The sequence below is a fragment of the Heliangelus exortis genome, chromosome 9, assembly GCF_036169615.1.
Source record: "Heliangelus exortis chromosome 9, bHelExo1.hap1, whole genome shotgun sequence".
Lineage (NCBI taxonomy): Eukaryota > Metazoa > Chordata > Aves > Apodiformes > Trochilidae > Heliangelus > Heliangelus exortis.
The window spans coordinates 24,451,099-24,476,269 of NC_092430.1; the positions used below are offsets into that span (position 1 = coordinate 24,451,099).

Here is a 25,171-nt window from a genome sequence, read left to right on the forward strand (position 1 = left end):
AATTAAACACATGGGATGTGAAGTGGAACTTAAGGGACAGTCGTGTTCCAAGTGCAGCTCCTGGTTTTTGTGCTGTCACAGAGTGACATCAAATTATTTGAATTAATGGTTCTGTTGCCTGAAAGGAAGAAGTCTCACCCAGATTTGGTGGTGTAACTGCTGAAGCAGCTGCTGGAAGTGGCAGTGGCAGCTCTGTCACCCCTGCACTCACCCCTGGCTCTTTCTTTGCTCTCTGCATTGCCCACAGGGATGATTCACTGGGCATTAACAGCTGAGATGTGGAAAGCCCACCCTGGAATGCTGAATTCCCTCTGCAGATCCCTCCCTTCACCTTTGCTGCCTTTCTCCTTGTCTCAGAGAGGATTTTTTGTTTTTTTTTTTTCCCTGCAACTGCTCAGCACCAGTGCAGAATTCACTGCAGTTTGTCTCTTCTGCTGGATTTCCCTTCCCACAGCCATGCAATGTGCTGCTGGCAGTCTTTTCCCAACCAAGTTCTTGTTAAGTGCAGAAGGAAATGAGTTAACTCAGCTCCTGCTGTTAAGCCCTGGAAATTGTGGTTAAGTAGTCAGCCATCATAAAAAAAGTTAAACATTTGGTTTAAATATAAAAGTCTTCTGATTGTTAAATCAGCATTAGAGCGGGACAAAAATTAGTTTATTTAGAATTTCTCTACAGCTGGTGACAGAATTTATGTCATTTTCAACATAAATTGCTGCCAGTTGGAAAAGAGCTGGTGCCAGATTTACTTAATATATGTTGTATGTTTCTGTGAGTTGTCTTCTGTAATGGCTGACGAGTTTAAAGAAAAATTGCATCATTCTTGGGTTTTTAAGGAGCAGAAAAGAAATGCCTTCTGAAAAGAAAAGAGGTGAAGTGCAAAAAGATTCAGGAGCCATGACAGCAGCTCTCAGTTTAGTGGTTGGGTATTTGGGATCTCAAATCCAATTTAGTGGCCATCATAAAATCAGTGGTTTATTCAGAGAGAAAATTAGAAGGCTGAAGTAGTAAGATGTTAGGACAGCTGAGCAGTTTAATATCCAAATCTCATACAAATATTCCCATAAAAAGATATTCCTGGCTCATTTTTGAGAGGGAACTTAAGTGTCTTTGAAAATTTCACCTCGTGAGAGCATTTCTTAAGCCTTCAGTTGTGTTTTTTTTAATTGCCATAAGGGAAGCACGTTCAAAAAATTATTTATTTGCTCAGTTTTAATTCATTTGAGCAATGTGATACTTGGTGATCACCTGAATTATGCATGATTCCTTAAGAAGTATTTCTGAGAATTTATCATAGAATCACAGAACCATTAAGGTTGGAAAAGACCCCTTAGAGCATCAAGTCCAACCATCACCATGCCAAGGGAACCATGTCCTGAAGTGCCACCTCCACGTTTTCTGAACACCTCCAGGGATGGTGAGTCCACCACTGCCCTGGGCAGCCTGTTCCAGTACCTGGCCACTCTGAGGAAATTTTTCCTACTATCCAATCTATATTAAGGAGAATTTTTCTTTTTTTTTCTTCTTCTAAACCTGAACTTGCCAAATGCCAACATTTGGGTTGTAGCAATTGCTCTTTCCGAGCTTTCTTATTTCTCAGGCAGAACTTTTTGGGGTACAGATCTTGTTGGGTTAATGGAAGTGTGTCCCTAGTGCCCTTGGGGTTTTTTTGGGATGTTCTGCCTGACCTCCACACTCATTCCAGAAGGAGATGATCTCCTCCAGGTCCCAGGCTGTGTCTGTAAGGTCCCCAGGGGTATCTCAGAGCACCCTGGACTCATCGCATCGCTGCCGAGCTGGTGTTTAGACCACTGAATCCTGTCCTCAAAGGCCTCATTTCTGCCCTATTAAACCTGTTGGAGAAAACCAGGCTGAGATAAGCCTTTCTTTCCCATCTCAGGAGATAAGGAAGCAAGTTTTTACAGAAAGTAAAAAGAATGGTTTGACAGGGACTTGTTGAACAGTCTCCCCCTTTGCAGTTTTATGGGGGCCGACCTGTAACCCTGAGGCTGTGCTGAAACTTGCTGTACTTTGCTACAGGGTTTTTGCTGGGACAGAATCTTACTCTTGACTTCATTTTCTTTGTTTTAGTTGCATACAAGGCTTTTGCTGGAACAGAAGTTTACTCCTGACTTCATTTCCCTAGTTCTATTTGCAAGGAATAGAGTAGCACGATCCTTTGATTCTTCTTCTTCAGGAGAGACTAATCCTGTCAAGTACTATGGAAAATATTTGCATAGTTGGCAAGTCTGATTTTTTTTTTTTTTTCCTGGATGCTTTTTCCATGTAATTTTTTACTTTCTTCTGTTTTCAAAAAAAAGTCATTTGAAAACTGCCATGTAACATGGTTTTAAAATGGAACAATCAGCTTCATTGTAGATACATCTAAACTAAACTCATCAAAACTCACTGTGGAGTTTTCAAACTGCAAAAAAAAAAAAAAAGGTTTTCAATGAATTGGGAAAAATCCATGAAGTCTGTGGCCCACTTTTCTAGTTTTCCTTGTCACTTGTTCTGTAAGGGATGTTGGGTTTTTGTTAGAGGTTTAACTATGGAGCCTAAACATCCTACAAAGAATAATTGAAGTGCAATACAGAGGTTTGGTTTTTTTTACTCATATTTGTGTCCAGTCTCCCCACTGTAGTTGTAAAGAGCTATTTTCTAATTTCTGTTGCTAAATATTAGCATGACTGTTGTCCTGTTTATTTTCTCTATCTTTGCAGTGACAGCTGTCAAAAAAATGGCATCAGAGTACACAAGATTAAATGTAAAATAAAATAGTTTGTTTTCTGGAATTGTGTAAAGCTCCTCAGTATTAAAAAGTTTTGCAAATCAATAGCATGGTAAATGGCAAGAGATAATGAGGTTTGAGAGAGAGGCAATGTTAAAAACAGAATCAAAAAGATAGGAGGTGGTGTGGTGGATCATCTGCCTGACTTCCTGGGCTTACTTTTAATAGAAATATTTGTTGGTTTTAAATGAGACATTGCTCAGTGGGCTCAGCATTGGATTTAATTGTCTTGTAGGTATCTTGGCAAATAAGTCTGGGGGGTTTTCCAGATAACATGAAATGCTTTTGTAGGTATTTATATAGGAAGTGTCCACAAACTAAAGAGTTGGCAAGAGAGGAGATCTGAAGATTTGACAGGCTTTGGGGGTTGACTTTTTGGACTGATCAACTGTGAATTTAACACTTTTTATACTAAATGAAAGGTACCACAAGGCAGATAGACCTTATAAGTAACTCTGAAAGGTTTTGTTTGATAGAACAGAAAATGGGACAAATGGAATGGCAATAGAAATCTTTGCAGCATCCCAGTTAACCATGAGCCAGGGGATCAGTACATCAAGGTGAGAGAGAAACACCTTAAAGATGAAAGATGACCCAAAAGTGGGGTGGACAATCTCCTCTTTTTTTTGCTAACTATATCTTGGAATAAATTGGTCATATTTTTATTTCATGAGTGGAGAAAGAAAAACAATTGGGAGATTCATAAGGTGCAGTGAAGTTGGAGAGACAAGACTTTCTAGTTATGAAGATGATTTGACTGAAGAAGAAATAATAGAAGAAGAAATTTGGTGGTTTCCATTCTTCCAGAGGTGGTTTTAGAGAGAGCATGAAATGAAGAAGCAAGTGCTAAATGCAGTCAGAGTTTTCTGGGACCAGGCAAAACTGAAAAGTTGAGTTATGATTTGAAGAAGTTGATAGGTACAATATGAGATAAGGAGGTTTCTGTAGCAGTAGTGAAGTCACACAGGTTTTCAGTAACCAACACATGGTATTGGACAAGCAATCAATTCATTATTTCTGTTGCTGCTGTTCCTCTGCCCATCTAAACCATGATGTGAACCCATAATCACAGCTCTAAGTGCAGTCAGGCAAGAGTGGAGGACAATTGGTTTGGCTTTCTCCCACTCCTGAACTTGTGATGTGTGGTTTTCAGCAACCAGTTTGAAATGGCTGCAGCAGTTTCTCCATAATTTTGAGCAGGTAAACCATAAGAAATGTTTTTGTTCTCTTTTTCTGTCCCCAGGAACACCAGTGTACTCAGTAGCATGGGGACCTGATTCTGAAAAAGTTCTCTACACTTCAGGGAAGCATCTGACTATTAAACCTCTTCAGCCAAATGCCAAAGTTCTGCAGGTATCATGAATACATCAAAGTTTTCTCACACTTCCACCTTTTCCAGTTATCTGGAGTTTTGCAAGACATAAAATGATTGAGCTAAAATTTCCCATGTAACACTCATTTCCCCCACTTTTTATGTTTTTTGAGAATTGTTCATTTCTTTAAAAAAAAAAAAAAAAAAGGACAATTTCTGTTGTGGATATTCTTTAGGTATGTGATTAGGTAAGTAAAGAATATTTAGGTAAATAAATAAATAAAGAATATTTTGGTAAATAAAGAAAAAGTGGAAAGATAAACAAGGCTTTTTCCTTTGGATTTGTTACAAAAAGGCAGAAAGATAGAGAGGCAAAAGATGAGAACATAGAACATGCTTTTAGTGCAGATTGTTATGGTTTTATTCAGAAGAGATGGCAGCTGTGCATTTTACTGTTGGAAACCCTCATCTACACTGAGTGTAGCACTGCTAATAAAAGATGAATGAATAAATATTTAAAAAAAGAAGTTGCCAGACTTGTTTCATCCATATTTGATGAATTTTTTTTCTGTTTCAGTGGAAAGCTCATGATGGACTAATTTTAAAAACTGACTGGAACTCAGTTAATAATCTTATTCTTTCTGCAGGTGAAGACTGTAAATATAAGGTGAGTACTGGTTCACTTTTTAAGGGAAACTATAAAAAAGATATTAGACACTCTAATGTTTTCTAATTTTGATAATACTTAGAAGCTCAAATTTAAAGGAGATTCTTTCAGTTTTCAATGAAAAATCTCTTACCCTGATCTGTGTTATTTGTAAATACATCTTCCTTTGTCTAGTAGCATTAAATTAGAATATATTTTTAGAATAGGACAGAATAAATATGGATAAAATGTGAGTAAAGCAAGCTTTGAATGGAAAATATATAGGAATATAAAAAGGATTACTTGAAATAGCATAAACTAGGACATATACTTAAAAAGATAATTACATGCAACATTAGAGGAGTTAAAGGTATTATTTTCTGTTACAGGAGCATTAGTGAGAATTTTTATTATTAGAAAATTCTACAAAGAAAAAAAAAGCACATAGTATGTTTCTTCCTTTAACTACTAACTTATCTTTAATTGTGTCATATGTTGGTTTTGTTCTCTAAGTGGCTGTGATAAAACCCTACACAATTAAGAAATTAAATACATATATCTTAAAATATATATATAAATATAATATACATATAATATATAATATATATATTAAAAACAAAGGACTTCACCCTGTGAACTGGTATTCTGTTGGCTTCAATAAGTGAGAAAATCTCTTTGGTCTGGAAGTTTGCAGAGCTGCTTCACATGGTTGGGCACTGAGTGCAAGTAGAATAAAGCCTCTGGTGGTTTTACAGACTTGCAGAAAACAAAATTCAGGACAAAATATTTAATACAGAATAATATAACATTTGCCATAGCTTTGGCAAACCAATAGTGATTAGGAACAGCTTTTAGTGATAACTGTAATAGGTGTGATTTTTCTAGAGAGAACAAAAGGCACTTGTAGAGTGTATTTCTGCATCATACAAGATCAGATCAGATAAAGCTACCCCCAAACTATCTACATACTGATATATATTTAATTTTTTTGAAGGTTTGGGACAGTTATGGACGCCTGCTGTACAGCTCCCAGCCCCATGAATATCCCATAACATCTGTTGCCTGGGCTGGGGATGGAGAATTCTTTGCTGTGGGATCTTTCCACACTTTACGTCTCTGTGATAAAACTGGGGTGAGTAACAGCTCTGAGGACTGCTGGTGTGGAATTATACAGATTTATTGGTATATACATTAAATATTCCTGAGGATATACATGTACAGGTGGGTATTTTTATTAGGAAAACCAGTCATGACCTCCAGCACCTTTCTGCTGGGTGCAGCTGGCTGAGATATTGCCTTTTAGAGCTTCTCAGCTGCATTTTTAAATATCTTTGAGGTTGGGTGATTTTTTTATTAATATTTTGCCTTTTAGGATATTAATTTTTCTTTGTGCATTTTTTTATCTTGGCCCCTTAAAAACATCAAGAGTTTGCAAGCAGTTCTTGGCAGGCAATCATGCAGGACAGTTATTAATCATAAAAAGCAAGGAGTGTGTAACAATAACCTCCCTTAAAAAAGGAGGTAGAAGAACAATGTCCTGCCCTTTTATTATTTAGCTTTTTTTCTTAAAAGGAGATGACAAGCACATGTCAGGAGGAGATCACAGAATGGGATTGTCAGGCATCAGAAGTGATACACCTCAAGCAGCAGCAGATGAGGAACTAAGAGAACATTTATGCTTCTGATGGAGAGACAGAACACAGTTTTTCCAGCTCAAGACACACTTCAGTCCTCTCATTGGAGCATCCCTATTACTTCCTCCCTCTTGTGAGAGAGCAAACTCTCCTAAATACCATTGTTTCTCCTTTTTTAATTATTTATTTATTTTTTAACCTGAGGCTTTACTCCCAGTTTGTTGATGTTGACCTAGGGATTATTTTTTTTTTCCACCTTGGTCTCTAATTAAAACTTCTTTAATGCAGTTTCATCTCCCTTCATTGGTGGTGTAAGCCCAGGGCACTCACTGACCTGATTTTTCTCTGGGGATTTCCTGGGGTTCTGCACCTTTTTGTTCAGACTCACATTGCACCAAACCCTGCTGGTTTAGGACATTTGATTGTCCCATTCCTTACCTCTTTTTTGTTGGTTTTTTTGCTCTGACTGGGGAAACAGCCTTTGCTGTGGTGGTTTTGGCATCTTCATGGTTCTCCTCCCTATGAACTTGGACTTTGTTTTTACCTTTGTGGAGATGAGCCTTTGAAAATGATGAGAAGAGGCATGCAGGATAAGATCTTTGAGTTCATAGTTCACTTTCTATAGTGAAAGGGAAGAAAAACCCTACATATATAGGGAAGAAAAACCCTACATTTCTTTTTCTGCTGTCATGGATGCTGGTTTTGCAGCATATAGCTTTTGTTTCTAATCCCCAGAGCCTTACTGGTTTTCTTGCATAATATTAATTACTTTAAGTATGGTTCCAACTCCTAGTAGCTGGAAACCAGTCATTTTTTTTAAATCAGCTTTTAATATTGACCAGAACAGGCTTGTGGACTTGGTTTGAAATTTTAATGCAGATAGGTTTATTTTTTTTCAGAACATTAAGGGCTCTTTTACCTGTTTTATTACTTAACTCTTAAAGAAACAAAGACACAGTAGCTGGTGCCAGATGCTTTTGTCTTCTTAGATAATAAATGATAATTTATTATCTTCAAAAGTCATGATTTTTTCAGGCAAGTTTCTTTCCTGACATGAAGTGTAAATAGTTACTGAAGAACTAGCTTTGCTGGTAGTGAGGGGAGAGGAAGAATGATTCACATATCACCAGAGTGATAGAGTTTGAAGAGAACCAGACCTGGCTTTTACTGGTCAACACAGACATTTTTATTATGTCTGATGTAATGGAGCTGTATTGGCAAATTACTCCTCAGGGAGCCATCAGGCTATATATATATCATTAACTCTTCTCTAGCATATGTGTTCAGTTTGGGGACATAATTAAATTCAATTCTGTTGGTGGATGTGCTTTTCTCCTTTTCTTTCTAGTGAGGTACTTTGTTCCAGCAGCTCTGTATTAAAAAAAAAACCTCCAAAACTAATGGTAACTTTGGGAAGTTGTGTTCCTTCCTTTTCTTATCACTTGTGCTCTGCTAACATCTTGCACCTGAAAGAAATTCTGAGGTCTGTCCTACAGAACACCAAACAAAATATATTTAAGGTGGAAATTTGTTGTCTGCTTTCCTCTCTGTGATCATTAATCCCACAGAGAGCACCCAGATTAATTTTAAAGTCTCTGTTGAAATGTCATGGACAGGTTTCAGCCTTCCTGGTGTTCACAGCTTTTCAGAAGCTCATCACTTGGATGGAGGACAGTGCTTAAAAAGCTGATTTATGTAAGCTATTTCCTGTGCCTCTGCACGCTTCCCTTGACTCTTCTGATCAGGCCAAAATATTTACACAGTAAGAGATGGTAAGAATGACTGAAATTCACTGATTTCCTCCTTCCCCACTCCACTCCCACATAAGGACCATGCCCATCTGCTCCAAAGGCAGGTTGCTTTCCCAGTGCCTTGGAGAGGTAGAGGGAGAACTGAGAAAAAGCTTTAAAGTGAAGCAGTGTGGTCAAATTAATCTTTTTCAAAGATTTGAAACACAACAAAGATTTGCACTTTTTGCCAACAAAAGTTAGCAAAGGTGGAGGTGAAATGGATATTTTAATAATGCTGAATTTATTTATGCATTTGTTTGGGAGAGGCCTTCCACATTTTCTTCCATTGATTAATTATTTACCCATTATAGGATTAATGAGATCTGATTTCTGGTGGTTGTCATTTGCCAACCTGATTGTGCTCTCCTTGCTGAACATTTCTTCTGGGGCTGTTTAATCTGTTTTCATAAATAAATTGATGTTTATTTGGCTGCTAAACTTGCCTTTTGATTTACTTTTATCACCATGCTTAGCAAATACTCTTCATGAAAGCAGTTCTCTGTAAATCTGGATTTATGTTCATGGCTTTCATGATTAGGAACATTTTAAAAACTTTCTCTTTTATGGCAGCATAAACTGTGGCCATTTTGCTAGACTTGTAGTTTGCATATTTGACTGATTCTGTTCCATGTGGTTTTTAATGGTTTCCTGGCTTGCTCCATGAATTGTCTAAATTTTGCTACAATTTCTATAGTAAATATTTGGAAAACCTAATAAAATTTAGGGAATGTTGCCTGATATCTAGAGAAAATAAAGGAAAACATTCTGCAAGTGCAACCTCCTCACCTGCCACCTTATTTAATGCAAGTGTGAGTACCATGCTGTAGCTAAAAAGTATATTGATACTTTTTTACTTCTTTAATAATTTAATAATGTGTTTCTATTCAGCTTTTTCTCAAGAAGATGCAGACTTGAACTTAATAAAAGTTGGTTATGTTCATCTGATGCCCAGGGCTGGTCATATGTTTCATAGTTGGCAGTGTTTGTCCTTTTTTTTTAATTTTTTAAACTATCCACAAATGAGGAAAAAAGCCCAAACCATCTAAGAATGTTCAAACTTAGAATGTTCAAATTATAGGAGGTATGAAGAGAGAAGTTTGAAAATAATTTAGGTGATAATGTTTAAGTGTTCAGCATTAAAGCCATTATTTTAATATTTTGTGACTATTGTAAAATTAACACAACTTACCCTTAAAATTAATATAAAAAATTAGAGAAATAAAAAAGAGGAAATTAATGTATACAGTCCAGATATTTTCATATTATTCTGATAGTGCTGACTTGTCCTAGAGTGATAGTTTAGCACCAAGAAAATCCAAGCAGATCTGTTTTCTATGGTGTTACAATGAGCTTTGATCCCATTACATTTATTTTTTAGTCTTGTTTCACAGAAATATGCATTTGGCAGGGTAACAAAAATCAGGGTGTTTTTCTGTGCTGCCTCTTACTTCATTTACCTTTATTAACAGCCATGATCCTGAATTCTTTGTAGGTCAGCAAAAGAAATATTAGAAATATATAGAATAAAAGAAATAAATAGAGATAAATAAAATAGAGATAAATAAATAGAAATAAATAGAAATAAATTAGAAATAAATAGAGATAAATAAATAGAAATAAATAAATAAATATAGAATAAAAGAAATATTAGATAGGTTGTCCATGAAGTTATGTTGACCAATTCTTTCCAAGCTGACAGAGTTTTAATTTATTAGAATTGGCTCATGTAACTTCTGGAAGAAAAGGAAAATGTGTGCATCATCTATGGAATTAAGTTTTTTTAAAGAACTACATCAGTGTTTCATTTTCTGAGGTTAGGAATTTCCATGGGACACAGTTTGTCATCCTGTGTTTTTAGTCCTTGGGTCTCATTTTGAGAATGTGCTTGATTTCAGGAGAATTTTAAGATATCCTCTGCTTGGCTTAATGCCTCACCTGGAGGTCATGGCTTACTTCTTGTTAATTCACATTAATTACTGGGGTCAAGTCCAACAAATATTGAAGGTGGCAACAGGAATCCTTCATAGTTCTGGATTTCAGGAATCATGGCACAGGTGGTTTCTCCTCCTCAGGTAAATATCATTTTTTATAAAATATCATTTTTTCTACTGAAAAAATGGAGGGGCCCACATATACATATATAAATATTTTCCATGAGCTAATCCTATGTGTGTGTGCATATTCAGGTGTGGTTAATGCACCTGAATATGAATTTATAATGGATTTTTTTATAATCTTGTAAGATCCAATTTGCCTTCCATTCCTTCTGGGCAGTTTGCACTTAAGTGTCAGCTCATCACTCAGAGGAGTGAGAGCTGATTGCCAGCTTTTAAGAGACATTCAGGCTCAAGTGTGTTTTCAGATGTCAGCTGCCTCTGCAGCAAGGAGGAATGCCCTGTGGGGCAAGAGGAAAACTGAGCTTTCATTTGAAATAAAATGGAAAATAAAATAGAAATTGTAAAGTAGGATAGAAAGTAGGATAGAAAGTAAGATAGAAAGTAAGATAGAAAGTAAGATGATAGAAAGTAAGATAGAAAGTAAGATAGAAAATAAATATTAAGTAGAAAAATAAAATAGAAAGTTAAAATAAAGTGAAATAAAATAAAGTGAAATAAAATAAAGTGAAATAAAATAAGGTAAAATAAAATAAGGTAAAATAAAATAAGGTAAAATAAAATAAGGTAAAATAAAGTAAAATAAAATAAAGTAAAATAAAATAAAGTAAAATAAAATAAAGTAAAATAAAATAAAGTAAAATAAAATAAAGTAAAATAAAATAAAGTAAAATAAAATAAAGTAAAGTAAAATAAGGTAAAATAAAATAAGGTAAAATAAAATAAGGTAAAATAAAATAAAATAAGGTAAAATAAAAAAGTAAAATAAAATAAAGAAAAGTAAAATAAGGTAAAATAAAATAAGGTAAAATAAAATAAGGTAAAATAAAATAAAGTAAAATAAAATAAGGTAAAATAAAATAAGGTAAAATAAAATAAAGTAAAATAAAATAAGGTAAAATAAAATAAGGTAAAATAAAATAAGGTAAAATAAAATAAAGTAAAATAAAATAAAGTAAAATAAAATAAAGTAAAATAAAATAAGGTAAAATAAAATAAAGTAAAATAAAATAAAGTAAAATAAAATAAAGTAAAATAAAATAAAGTAAAATAAAATAAAGTAAAGTAAAATAAAATAAAATAAAGTAAAATAAAGTAAAATAAAATAAAATAAAGTAAAACAAAGTAAAATAAAATAAAGTAAAACAAAGTAAAATAAAATAAAGTAAAATAAAGTAAAATAAAATCAAATCAAATCTTCATTTTCAGAGGAGCTGAAACTTTCAGGGTGGAAGGCTGGTTCTAGCACACTATGGTTTATATGCTGTTAGTTCATTCTGCTCTCTCATTCCTGGAATGGCTTGAGGAGGAGATTGCCAATTATTTTGCCTTTGATTGATGAAAAGAAAATGTGCAAAGAGTACTATTAAAGTCAGTGGCTTAGGTGTCCTGGGTAGATGCTGACATCATGGGGAGGGTCAGCAGTGTCAGCTGGAGTTCAGCTGATGTCAGCAGCTCAGAACTCCCCATGCTGCTAAAGAGAACAGGAGAGCAGCCAAGTGTCCCTGGGACTGACATCACTTGTACTCTTAAAATTTAAAATACAAAAAAACCAGTCTATCTTCACTATGTTTTTTGTATTTTTCAAAACCTTCCTGCTGTGGTACTGCATGGAGAAACAGCCTTAATTTATATTTGCCTTCAGGCTTGAAACAGTAATTAATTTAGATTTTTCCTGTGAGTCTTAAAGCAGGAATATTGTAGATGGGAGATTGTCCTCCCTGGGGCTCAGAGTTCTCACTGAAATAATTTCACCAACATCAAGAGCCTTTGCTTTACATTTATGGAAGTCAGCATTCAGGGGCTGTAGTGCTTCACCCTTTCCTTTGTGCAGTCAGAAAAGGGAAGTTTGAGTTATTGCTTTTATGCATTTATTGGATGGAATGAAACTTTACAAACTACTGGGTTTGTCCTTGAGAGAGTTTGTTGCATCAGATGAAAAAATGACCCAGAAAAAGCTGCTCAGCCAAAGTATAATATTGCATCTGATGCTGGAACAGTGTTCATACAGTCAGATTGATACCCTTTTTTTTTTTTTTTTAAGCTCAGTTTATCTAAGAAAGACATAACAGCTCTTTGGGTTTTCAGAAATTGTTCTCATCTTACAAATGGAGAGCTAAATGATTTTTATTCTAACATTTTGTGTACATGATAAATGTCCCAGACATCTGCAGGGAGTATGAATCATTGGAGTGGTTTGAATTACACTGAGAGCTTTCAAAAATAACTGGGAAATAAAACTTTGTAATTGCTTTATATATATATATTTATTTTTTTTTTTAAATTAGGCTGCAAGCTAGAAATATTTTACTGAATATTTCAACTGCATGCAAATAAAGACTTCTGGTTCAAAAAAACCCAAAAAAGGACTTTTGAGAAGTATCCTCTCAGAGGTGCAGTAAAAAAAGTAGCACCCAAGCAACATTCTTTAACTGATTCTTAGCTGATAAAATTGGTATTATTAATTCTAAGTGATGGGTAGATTGTGGATCTGAAGGGAAATACCCTTGGAAACAGCCTCCTCTGCCTGGGAGGATCCCAAAATTCAGGATTGAATTAGGACTTCTTCAGACCACAGCTGGCCAGCTGTGAAAAACAGGGACATGGGGAGCATTCTCTAGGTGCTTGTTACCATCATTTGTCCTACAACCTTAGGTACTTGCTCATTTGTAGAAGGCTGTTGGTTAAATAAATTAAAAAAAAAAGTTAAAATATTAAAAATAAATATTAAATAATAAAAGTTAAATATTATGCTCTTAGTTTCTCTGGAGTGTTCCACACAGAACTCATCCTCTTGAGGCAGAGGAGTTGGTCAGAGACTTTTCTCCAAAAACAGCAATTCCCTTCCCCACCTCCATCTCCTGTAGACACTGACCAATGGCTCTGTGAACAAGGAGCCAGGGAAGCCTTAAAATTGAGTGCTTGAAATTGGAAATTCCCCCTTCTGTGAGGAGGGAGGAAAAAAAACCTTAAGTGGGGAGGTCACCATCTTACACCCTCTGTCTGCAAATCATTTGCACAACCAGGAGGTTGGGTCTCATCCTCTTGTGTTTCCTTGCTCTTGAGGGTTGAAGCCTGCTGCTTTGGTTTTACTGACATTTTTGTGATTTCTTGTGAAGACTTTGTATGCAGGGCTTTAGGATTTCTTGCATTTTACATGTGCTGCAAAAGAAATCAGGATTTAAAATGTGTTAGAAGCATTAGGTGAGTATTTTCTTCCAGCTGTCTCCCCTTTGTACAATATCATGTATCCAAAAGTAATGAGAATCCAGTGTCTACAGTTAACTTCACATGGTTTTTTCTTACTGATTGGATTCCTAAGATTTCAAATGTATTTGAATATTCAGGTAGTTCTCCAATTGCTAAATGGTTTGTTGTTGTTGTTGGGATTTTTCTGAATGTTCTATCACACAATTCAGAGGGGGGTTCTCATTTTAAAACCTGGTTTAATGGCTTCCTAAAAGTCTAGAAAAAAAGGTCATCCACTTTCAGGGACACTCTTGTTTGGAGCTTTGGGAGGATTTGTATGAACTGTATTTATGAGATTAGAGAGAGAAAACAAGTGTCTGGGTCTGAAAATTCTAGGCTTTTTACAGTAATGTGTTAATGAGCTGCCTTTGACTGACTCCACTTCAGGCATTGTGACATTGTTTATTTTTTGCTGTACCTGTTGGTTTACCTTCTTGAGTCCCTTTTTTTTCAGCAATCTGACTGAAGACACATAATGTTTTTACTCTGCTTTTCCAAGCTGTAACAAAAAAGTGAAGTTCCTTCAAAAATGACAAATGTGAGAAAATCCACTACAAGAAAACATCCAAAAATCGCACCAAAATTTTAAGATTTTTTTTTTTTTTTTTCTTTTTTTTTCCCCTCTAAAGTGGTCTTATGCTTTGGAGAAGCCAAACACTGGCAGCATATTTAATATTGCCTGGTCTATTGATGGCACTCAGCTAGCTGGAGCATGTGGAAATGGACATGTCATTTTTGCCCACGTCGTGGAGCAACGCTGGGAGTGGAAGAACTTTGAAATAACCTTGATTAAGAGGAGAACCATGGAGGTAACTGTCAGAGTTTAGAGTTCTGCTTTCTGATCACTAGCTTTCTAAGGCTTGATTTTTGGATATAAAATGGGAAATTTGAAGTCCTCAACAAAATAGAAGTGTTTCTGGCCACGCTGGGGGGTTGGAACTCGGTGATGTTGAAGGTTTCTTCCAACTCAAACCCTGCTGTGAAGCTATGATGATCCCAATTATTTTCCTGTGTATATATGACTGAAAACATTTAAGGTTATAAAGCAGCCTGAGTTAGCAAATGGTGTAAATAATTAATAGTTGTATAGAAGGTATCTGGCTACAAATGGTTGGTTTGCACCTAGAGCTGGGGATGTCAGTACAAACTCATTTCCTAGATGTTATTTTGAGGGTGTAAAAATGAAAAGCTTTTAAAAACAGGTGAAGGTCAAAATAGGGATTTGGTTGTAGAGGAAAAATTTCAGTGTCACTTTTTCAACTGCCCTGGTCTAGTGGGAGGTGTCCCTGGCCATGCTGGGGGGTTGGATCTTGATGATCTTGAAGGTCTCTTCCAGCTCTCACCATTCTGTGGTTCTCAGCAAAAACTGGATTATTAGATCCATGTAAACCAACTCATACCACCAGATGTAGAAATACATCACTCAGAAATACTTTATCCTCCAGAAAAAAAAATTGGAAGAGTTATTATAGAGGAATCTTCTTCACCTTCCCTGCATCCATGAGTTGTTGGAGCTTTACTGTGTCCTTGCTGTTAATGAGGCTGTCATGAATGTTGCTGTCTTGAGGCATTTCCAGATGAATTTATTTGCTGACTGTAACTCTAAAAAGTCATAATATGCTTTTCTGCACCATGTGGAATTGCAGCTTACAGTCAGCTCTTCCAAAGCTACAGAAATTTGTCAGGTATCAGGGACCTGCCTGGTCCTTCCAGCTGAGGACCAAGCAACAAGCATTGACCTCAGTGAGAGCTGCCAAGTCTCTGCACTGCTGGAAATGAAGCAGAGCCCCTGCATGTGGTTTCTGGAGCTTCAGTTTAGGATCCTTTTGGAAAAAAAAAAAAAAAAATCTTGGTCTGAATCCACCTTTAGGTTACCAAATATCTGGGAATTAATGCAAAAATATGAATTTTTGCCTTCTAATTTGCCCTGTGTGTTCCCAGACACTGACTCACAGCATTCACTCTCTGAACAGTGGGATAATATAAGATTTCCATTCTTACAGATTTTCCAAATTACACATTTGGTAATGGACACCAAGCCAATCTTTTAAATATCGAAGTCAGGTTCCTAAATTCCTAATTAGCTCTCTTAAATGTCTTTTTTTTTTCCTCTTGATTCTTTTAACATTGCCTGTGTAATTGGGAAAAGTTGTAACAACAGAAATGCTGTCTTACAGTTTGGTCCAGTGGGTGGGATAACATGAGTCAGTGTCTGGGAACACAGAAGACCCATTAGCAGGTAAAACTTCACATTTCTTCTTTCATTCCCAGACAACAGATGGGCTCTGGGAATAATCTCCAGGGTGTTTGAATATGTGAACAACTGGGGAAGTATAACTAACCCTTAGGACTGATTTTTTTATTTTTTACTTGATTATTTCACTTTTGTGTTTGTTAATTATTTTGTATTTCTTTTTGCTACAGTGGTTCTCTTGTTATTTTAATTTTTAAAATCTTTTTATTACAGTGATATGCTTTTCTGCTTTATTATTTTATTATCTGCTTTATTAATTTATTTATTATTAATTTACAAAGAAGTTTTAGGTGCATTCTTTTTTTCCTCAGTATTGCAATATCTAAGTCAATTATGTGGATATCATTGGGGTAGATAAAGCAATTTATATGCCTTTGGAAATGGTTTTTAGGCTTTCATAATAACTGGGTTCAGTCCTTGTTTTGCAATTGGTTGCATAATGGAGAAAATCAGAGAGAACCATTACCACCCTCAGAATGGTGACATCTTAAAAAAACCAACCAAACAAACAAACAGCCACCCCCATCATCAGAAATCTTCTATTTCTACCTAAAATCTCTGGTGATTCCAGGCAAAGTGGGACTTTCTTTGAGCAAGAAGTCATTTGAGCCAAATTTCCCAGGAGAAGCACAGCCCCCTCACCCAGGCCCTCTCCTAAATTCCTCATTTTGGCATTAAAATAGATGTTAGAATTATTCAGCACCTAGACAACAGATCCTTATCCAAATCTTGGATCTTGCTGAGTTGTTTTGATGGGATTAGGATGAGATTGTACTATATTTCCAATGCTTAAATAATCAGCAACTGAGTCTGAATATGGGAGCTTTCAGCCATCCTTGACCTCAGATGATTTTTCAGCCTTCTGTATAACATTGTGTTATCCCTTATGGATGCATTAATGACTCCTTTCTTTTAAAGAACTCCATCCAGCTTGATATATTATTATGTATAATTATAAAAATTGTTTATTCAGAGTTTATAGAACCTCTCAGTCTTCACCAGGGCCTGTTCCCAGGTAGAGACATTCTGCCAGTTTACCAGCAGGTACTTATTAAAAGGAATAATCTGCTATTTCACTCCTTAGGTTGAATTCCAGTGATTGTTGCTGTCTCATTCAACAGAATTTCTCTTTGCTCAGGTGCACAACGTGCTCAATGATGCAGTGGATCTGCTGGAATTCCGTGACAGGGTGATCAAAGCCTCCTTGAATTATGGACATTTGGTTGTTTCCACTTCTCTCCAGTGTTATGTCTTCTCGTGAGTCCCACAAACTCATGGAGCTTCCCTCTGTTTACCCAACAGCTGTAAAACCATAGCAGAAATTTCATATAAAGTACAAGAGGTCTTTTTTTGTTTGGTTTTTTTAGTGTTCTGGTTGTTTTCGGGTCTTTGGGTTGGGTTGGGTTTAACTAGTGGGAATATTTTATGGAACCAAGGATCATGGAGAAGGGGAAATGGTTTCAAAGTTGGCTTTGGGAAAAAATTCTTTCCTCTGAGGTTGGTGAAATGATGGAACAGGTTGCCCAAGGAGGTTGTGGAAGTGTTGAAGGCCAGGTTGGTTGGGACCTTGAGCAACCTGGGCTGGTGGGGGAAGTCCCTGCTCATGGCAGAGGGGTTGGAACTGGATTATAGAATCATAGAATGGCTAAGGATGGAAAGGACCTAAAAGATCCTAAAAGATCATCATTTGAAGATGGTCCTTAAGGTGCTTTCCAGCCCAAACCATTCTGTCATCATCTACAACAAAATATGCTGGGAATATTGTTGCCCTCCAGCATCATCCTGTCTGCAGCTTCCTGCTGGTGCCATCACCCCCTCTTCAGTTTGCTACAAAAATTTGTCAGGCTTTCTTTTTTTCTTTTTCTTTTTTTTTTCAGGAATGGTGGCTATAGGCAGCTCTATTCCTGCCTCCATCTAGGGACTCCTGGTTTTTTGGATGCTACTTCTGGCATGACATTGTTTTGGAATAGGATAGGAGTGACTCAGTGCTGTGTCATGTTTTGAGAACATGATCTTCTGTTTCATTTGCTGAAATTTAAAGTTCACTCCTAAAGTCCCTTGTCTGTCCCCTGAGGTGACTAATGCTGAACAATCAAGCAGAGGGACAAGAGGGGGACTCTATCCTACCTCTGCACCACTGTGAAACAGTTAAAATTTAGTTCAGAAATATTTAAATAATATATTTTTTTCATTTAAAAAGTGATTTTACTGTTTACTAGAATTCCTGGCTCAGCTGCTGCTAGGGTGAGGGGCTGCAAAAATGAAGGCAGCAGTGTCTTTGGCTCATCCTGCATGGGGATCACTGTTATTTGGCTTCTTAAATGCTGTTTTCTTTTTCAAAGCCTCCCTTTTTAGGAATGTTAAATGATTAAAAGCATTTGCAATGATACCTGAAGATGAGAGGGTTCAATAAACCTTTTTATTGTTGTTGCAGTACAAAGAACTGGAATACACCTCTGATCTTTGACCTGAAGGAAGGAACAGTTAGTTTGATTCTACAAGCAGAAAGGTAACTCAGTGCTTGTTAGATGTGAGCATTAATTTCCTAAAACCTTGTTATGTAAAATAAGCATGGATTGAGATGTGAGAATTAGAGAAAAAGGTGACTCTGTTGGTAAGTGGCATGAAAAGGGTTCACTGGTATATTTGCCATAGGTCTGTGATGGTGGTAATAAATCTTTTCAAATGTTATGTATTTATATATAAAATATACTTTTATTTATGGCAGAAAATAGATCTTCTGACATCACACTAACATCTGGGGGTTTTATGTTGTGTTTTTCAACTGGAATTAATTTTATAAAAATTACCTTTTGTCTCCAGTTTTTATTAAAAACCTTGCCAGGTATGCCAGATAAAAAGAAAGAGTTGGGTTTTACTTACATATTTGTGTGATGTGTGCAAGAAATTCCTATTTCATTCTCCATTTCCAAATGTAATTTCAGGAATTTCTTGTTATCAGTCAGCTTTTTCCCCTTGGAATTGCCAGGAATGAATTGCTAGAAATTATGTAGTTTAACTGAAAAAAATTTGCAGGCTATCAGACAATTACCTTAAAACTGTTGAAGCTGTCACCATGTTTTTCTGTATTATTTAGTGATTTAGGTTTTGGTTTGTTTTTGTAGGCATTTTCTTCTTGTAGATGGTGGAGGGCTCTATTTATATTCATATGAAGGAAGATTAATTTCCTCCCCAAAATTTCCAGGGATGAGAACAGACATTTTAAATGCCCAGACAGTATCTCTGAGCAATGATACATTAGCAGTAAGAGACAAAGCTGATGAAAAGGGTAAGTTTTATTCCTTGTTTGCTAATTATTTATTATGGAATCTTCAACCTCTTTGCATTTGTCTTTCCTTAGCATACTTATGGTAAAAAAGAAAGCATAAACAATTTATCTGTAAGATAATATTATAAAAATATCTTATTATTATCTTATTGTATCTTATTATCTTATTAAAGATAATATTTATTATAAAGAGGAATTAACTTGGTGGCAAAACTTAGAGGATTATTTCTGTTTCTAACCTTCCAGTTCTGTGTAATGCTTCAGAGAATCATGGAATATTTGCAGGAAATACTTGAATTGTAGGTTTTCCCTCTCTGACATCAAATTTTCTAAAGTACCTGGGCAACTTTTTCTGCTGCTCTTAAAAGCTACCAGGATTTTAGCTTTGATTCATTCAATTTATTTCTCAGATGTTCTTTGCATTGCTTTATTTTGGTGTAATTCTACATGCAGCTGATACAACCACAGCCAGGAGGTGGGTGATGGTTTCTCTTGTGTTCTTGGAGATTTTTAGACTCTTAAATTTTGGGTTTTGGCATCAAAAGCACCATCATTCTAAACCACAGCAGGGCCAAATGAGCTTCAGGTAAAGTTTTTGCATAAATGAGTGGTAGAGAGATTTCTTTTTGTCAGTCAGCTTTGTTCTGTCTCTTCATGGAAGTTTGCCTGGGCAACAAGTGAAATTTTTAATTCTTCCATTGCTGGAAAACCCATGTGTGTAAATTTTGACTTCAGAACTGTGCCATTTCCAGGCAGTACAGATCTCCCAAAGAGCTGGGGTGCTCTCTGTAGCTGAATTTCCCTAAAATGTGGCCAAGAAGGGGATTCCCAGTGGGAAAAACTGCAGAGGAGTTGCTGGTAATGCAGAGTGAAACAGGGGAAACTTCCTGCTCCTGGTTCCAGCTAACACTCCTCTTTTAGCTGTAATTTGGTTGAATTTTAGGTATTTTCAGAATTTTTGAATTCTTTCTCTTGCAGCAGGGAAGCCCCAGATTTATCTTCCTTTTGCCAGAGGAAAAAAAACCTTTCAGTGTACAGGAGGAAAGGCAAAAGCAGCTCCTGATTATTTTAGGTCCTTTAGTACTGATTGCATGGTGGCTTTCTCAGCATATAACCCACAGTTTAAATTACTTGATGGCTGGAAAAAAAAACCTTGTAATAATCCTTCAAGCCATTCCTCCCCAAGCAAAAAAAACCAAAAAAAGGTGAGGTTTTTCTCACTTGTTACAAAGCATTTTTGCTACTCTGTACAACTTGCATGTTTTTTTCTTGTACATCCTTATCTTTCATTATTAAACAGCTCTTTTATGTATTTCTTTTACATATTATTAAATTTGAATAATGAAGTTTTTTAAGTAGCAATATAACTGTCATGCCCATTTCATTTTTGAAGGACAACTGCCTCAAAAAATATTATCCCATAGCACCAAGCCATAAATATCTAAATAAATATCTAAATAAATATCTAAAGCAGCTGTATAATATAGAAAATGCATTTTAATTAGGAAAAATAAATTTCAGTGTCAATTACTCAGAGGAAAGAAGTTGTTTGCAAAAAAGTTAGAAATTAAAACATGAAAAGTTTCATCTTCATTCTGAACTTTTTTACTTTGTATATTACACAAATTTTATTACACGAGTTTTCATATTACAAGGGGGTGTGTATGTTTATTTATATGTTACTTAATATAACACAGAGACTTTCTTTTATTGCCTTATTGACACCTTGATGCTGTTAGAATAAAAAATAATAATAAAAATATGCCAGCAGAGAGGAAAACAGATACTTGGCACAGAAAACCAGGGCTTGTCAAGGCCTGTTTATTCTTCTTAACTCACTCCAGCACAAGTGTTTGTTTTCTGTGCCCTATTTTGAGGGCAGATCTGTTGTTCCTAATGCCCTGCATTATAGAAATACCTCAGATAGCTCAGTCTGGGACAGGCAGCACTTCACACCTTGTAGCAGGGAGCTCTCTGCAGGCTGATTTACTCTACAACAGAGAGAAAAAATGTGCTATGGTCTTTTTACCTGGATATTCTTCCTTTTTCAGTGATGTAGAAAAAAAAAAAAATCTGTCCTTACAGCCCTTCCTCAGTTGTAATGAAGCTGTCAAAAAGGAGCTGCTGGCCCCAGGAGCAATAAATTATTCATGATAACAGAACATGTGTGTTAAAAGGCAGAGAGTAGCTGCTCTCTTTGGGTGTTCCAAGTGAGAGAATTTTGGTTATATTCTTTATTTATATTTTAATTTATTTTTGTATTTATATGTTTTGTTATATTTTTTATTTATACATTAAATATATATACATAAGTAAATATATATATATATACACATAAATATATTTTTTTAGGTTCTAAATGACTGCAAAGGGATGTGGAATTTTTTCAGACATGGGGAGAAAAAACCCAAACAACTTATAGAAAATGCATTTTAATTAGGAAAAATAAATTTCAGTGTCAATTATTTTCTGAAATACCTTAATAGCAGCTGCAGATTAATGACAGGTTAACCTGTTTGACTTGACAATTAGCTGCAGTGGTTTACTTTAATAATCTCACTTCCTACAGCTAGTTTAGCAGCATGAATTTGGGCTGGTATAGCTATACCAGATGAAAATAAATATTACACAGGGAGCCATGCAGAAAAGAGAAAAAAAAACACTTCTCAGGAGCAACAGGTTTCCTTCTGTAGATTTAACCAACTGCCAAGAGCAACCCTTGTGCAAAACCCTTTCTTTTCCTCCTCTGAACACCTGCTCTTACAGTTGGGTTGGGTTTTTTGGGTTTTTTTTATAATTTTGCCCCTGTAAACATTGACCTGAAAGCAACATCCTGTGTCCTGGTGGAGGCAGAAGCAGCAGGATTCAGGTTGGCATCCTGGGTATTTACAGGTAAAGTGTTGATTCCCCAGCTGGGATGTGGTGTGGAACAGCTGCAATGTTCCTGTCCCAGCTGTTTTTTCCAGGAAATAACCTGGAATTGTGGGCTTGAAGGGACATCCTGCTGATGTTTCTCTAGGTTGGAATGCCTGCATCTCTCTGTGTGCTCACAGGCTGTACATAAAGGAGGCATAAATGGGGTTTTTAATGCTCATGGATCTCTCTGCCTCACACACACAGATGTGTGAAGAGAAAGACAAAGACAGAAAGAAAGAGGAACTTCATTTTTAGGCAGGTTGCAAATTGAGTCTTCACTTGGTATGGCAGAAATAGAGGTGAAGTAGGTTGGGGGTTGGAAGATTTTTTTGTTTCTTTTTTATTTTTTGAGGGTGAAACAGGGTGAAACAGATGGATTTTTGGTAAAGATTACAAGCATTATATGTAACACTCAAGATAAAACAGATCCTTTCTGAGGAAGCCACTTCTTGTCACTGTGTCAGCATGACAGACAGAAACCCTAAACTGTCCTGAAAAAAGACCAAGCTGAGGGACCCCTGTGTTAAAAATTCAAACCAGAGAATGCTTCTGCAGGATGTTTTACCCAGTAGTTCAAAGGAAAGTGTTCTAAATATCTGGTACTAATTCCTCTAGGAAAATATATTTCCATGGGCATCACTTTCATATTCATTAATGGGTTGAGATATGGAGTAAATCTATCAGATAGCCTTGGTAACATTAATTTATTTAAAATGCAGGGTACAAACTTGCTTCCAAAGTCTGTGAAGAACTGGTGCTTTTAACTTATAAACCATATTGGGGTTTTTGTTCTTTTTTTCCTTCAGTTATCTACATTTTTGAAGCTTTATCTGGAAAGCCCTTAGGTGATGGGAAGCCTCTAACCCATAAGGTAAGGAATTTCTCTTTTTTCTTACACTTTGAAATGAAGAACCATTAATGGGTTTCCTCAATAATGTGTCTAATAATCTATGAAAGCTTTACACTCTTAACAGAAAAGAGCTTGACTGCTCTAGCTGACTCAAAAAAATACCAAAAATCAGATTTTTTTATGCAGTGTTGATGTACAGAGGGGTAGGGTCTGTGCAGTTACTGGGAGGTGTTTCTTGTGCACATCAAGTGTGTGAAACTACAGGTAAAGAGCAGCAAAACTGATCAGAGAGATTCAGCTTTGGCTTTGGGACTGCCACTGGTGTTTCTGCAGTTTTCTGGTAAATTCCTAAAGTCTTCTCTGTTGCAGTTTTGTTTGAATCTGCATGAAATTCCATTTATATAATGCTTCATTCAACAGAGAAGACACAGATGAAGTGTCTTCACAGTTCAGTTTTTCAAGGGTTTTGTGCCTTGCTTAAATAAAGCATTCATTTGGGTGTCACATGCTTGCTGTGATAGGGATCTCCAAAATAAAAAATCAGATCTTTTTTCCTTTTCAGGCAGAAATAGTGGAGATTGCATTGGACCAGAAAGGACTTACAAGTGAGAGAAAAATAGCTTTTATTGATAAGAACAGAGATCTTTACATCACTTCAGTTAAACGGTTTGGAAAAGAACAGAAGATTGTCAAATTAGGTAAGAAAAACTCAAAATCAGTTCCCATGCTAGCATGCAAATAGATTTTGAGCTTGCACAAGAGGCAAAATTGTGCTTTTTAATTAGCAGTGAAATTGGACTTGAAAAAAAAAAAAACATTAGAAATAGTCCTATGGCTTTCCTGAGGTAGTGGTGGGAATAATTTTGGTACATTTGGTCTAAATTCTGATAAAAACATTATTCTGAAAAGAACTTTTAGAAAGAGAGAACTGAATCTGGCTGAAAATGTGTAGGATGTAAACCTTGCAAACTGGGGGGGTTAAAACCCAGCCTTACAGAAGGAACTGAAGTTTCTTTTGAAAATTCTAGTGGAAATGCCCATTATTCTGTTCTTTTTACATTTATTTCCTTCTCTTTAAATTAAGGGACAATGGTTCAAACTTTGGCTTGGAATGACACATCCAACATTCTCTGTGGGATCCAGGACACCCGGTTTACTGTCTGGTACTACCCCAACACAGTCTATGTAGATAAAGATCTTTTGCCAAAAACTCTGTATGAAAAAGATGCCAGGTAATAGATCCTTTTTGATCAAAAAAGGTGTTATTGTGTATTTTAACCAGTTTACTCATTCCTGAAAGAATTCTCTTCATTTGGTCGAAGTAGAAGCCAGGGTGGCAACTTGTAAAATTCCTTTCAAGTTCCTGCTGCTTGATTTGGAAATGAGGAAAAATTGTTTTAGAAGGTTTAGGATAAAGTTTGAGGTGGAAATGACAATGCACAGTGTACAAGCAGAACAATACCTTGATCCAAAAGGAAGATTTTATTCCTGTCTCCTGAAATATTGCCTTGGTTTGTTAAAAAAAAAACAGCCAACCAGGATCAGTTTCAAGTAACTTCTGAAAATTTAAAATATGGAGATCCAAGGTCATTATTAACATTATTAACATTATTAACATTATTAAAATATTAACATTATTAACATTATTAACATTATTAACATATTAACATTATTTTTTAGCTCAGCATGTTTATTTGCATGTTTCCTTCAGCCTGTGTGCTTTGTGCTATGAAATGATTCACAGGGAATACCTGAGCTCATTAATTACAGAATTGTCAGAACCCAAATATTTTCTACTGAAAAAATTATTTGAAATTTTCCTCAGGAATAGGCAGTTTGCCTTTGCCTCACAGCCAATGAATGTGCATAACTCCAATTTTATTTTTAGAGGCCATGGCTGCTCTCTGTTGGGTTTAACCACTGAATAACTTAGATTTTTACATGCTCTGACAATGAAGTGTAACTGTGTTGTAATCCTGAAACAAAGATTTCTTTACATCCCAAATCTTTTCACTAAGGAAGAAGTGAGTATTAACTTTACCTTTCTTTCTCTACCCAGTGAATTTAGCAAAAATCCCCAGATTGTACATTTTGTAGGAAATCAAGTAACAATTAGAAGAGCAGATGGTTCACTTATTCACCTCAATATTTCACCTTATCCTGGGATTCTCCATGAGTATGTTGGTAGTTCCAAATGGGAAGATGCTGTCAGACTGTGTCGCTTTGTCAAGGTAAATGCTAAATATTTGGAATATTCAGATCTACTTTCACCCTAATATTTATCTTTTCAAGCATGAAGTTAATAATTACAGTGGCACATCAGATGTTA

The 25,171-nt window shown here is 35.8% G+C and overlaps 1 protein-coding gene across 4 annotated transcripts in view; it reads left to right on the forward strand.

Annotated features, from left to right (window-relative positions):
* IFT80 (intraflagellar transport 80) overlaps positions 1–25,171 on the forward strand; it is a 49,224-nt gene that overhangs the window by 16,835 nt on the left and 7,218 nt on the right. For all 4 annotated transcript variants that reach the window (XM_071752791.1, XM_071752788.1, XM_071752787.1 and 1 more), the window contains 11 exons: positions 4,032–4,141; positions 4,678–4,767; positions 5,741–5,878; positions 14,163–14,342; positions 16,926–17,044; positions 18,222–18,296; positions 18,913–19,076; positions 22,799–22,863; positions 23,405–23,540; positions 23,927–24,074; positions 24,902–25,073. In XM_071752791.1, the coding sequence (XP_071608892.1) occupies positions 4,032–4,141; positions 4,678–4,767; positions 5,741–5,878; positions 14,163–14,342; positions 16,926–17,044; positions 18,222–18,296; positions 18,913–19,076; positions 22,799–22,863; positions 23,405–23,540; positions 23,927–24,074; positions 24,902–25,073 (1,397 nt within the window). The remainder of the gene's footprint in view (positions 1–4,031; positions 4,142–4,677; positions 4,768–5,740; positions 5,879–14,162; positions 14,343–16,925; positions 17,045–18,221; positions 18,297–18,912; positions 19,077–22,798; positions 22,864–23,404; positions 23,541–23,926; positions 24,075–24,901; positions 25,074–25,171) is intronic.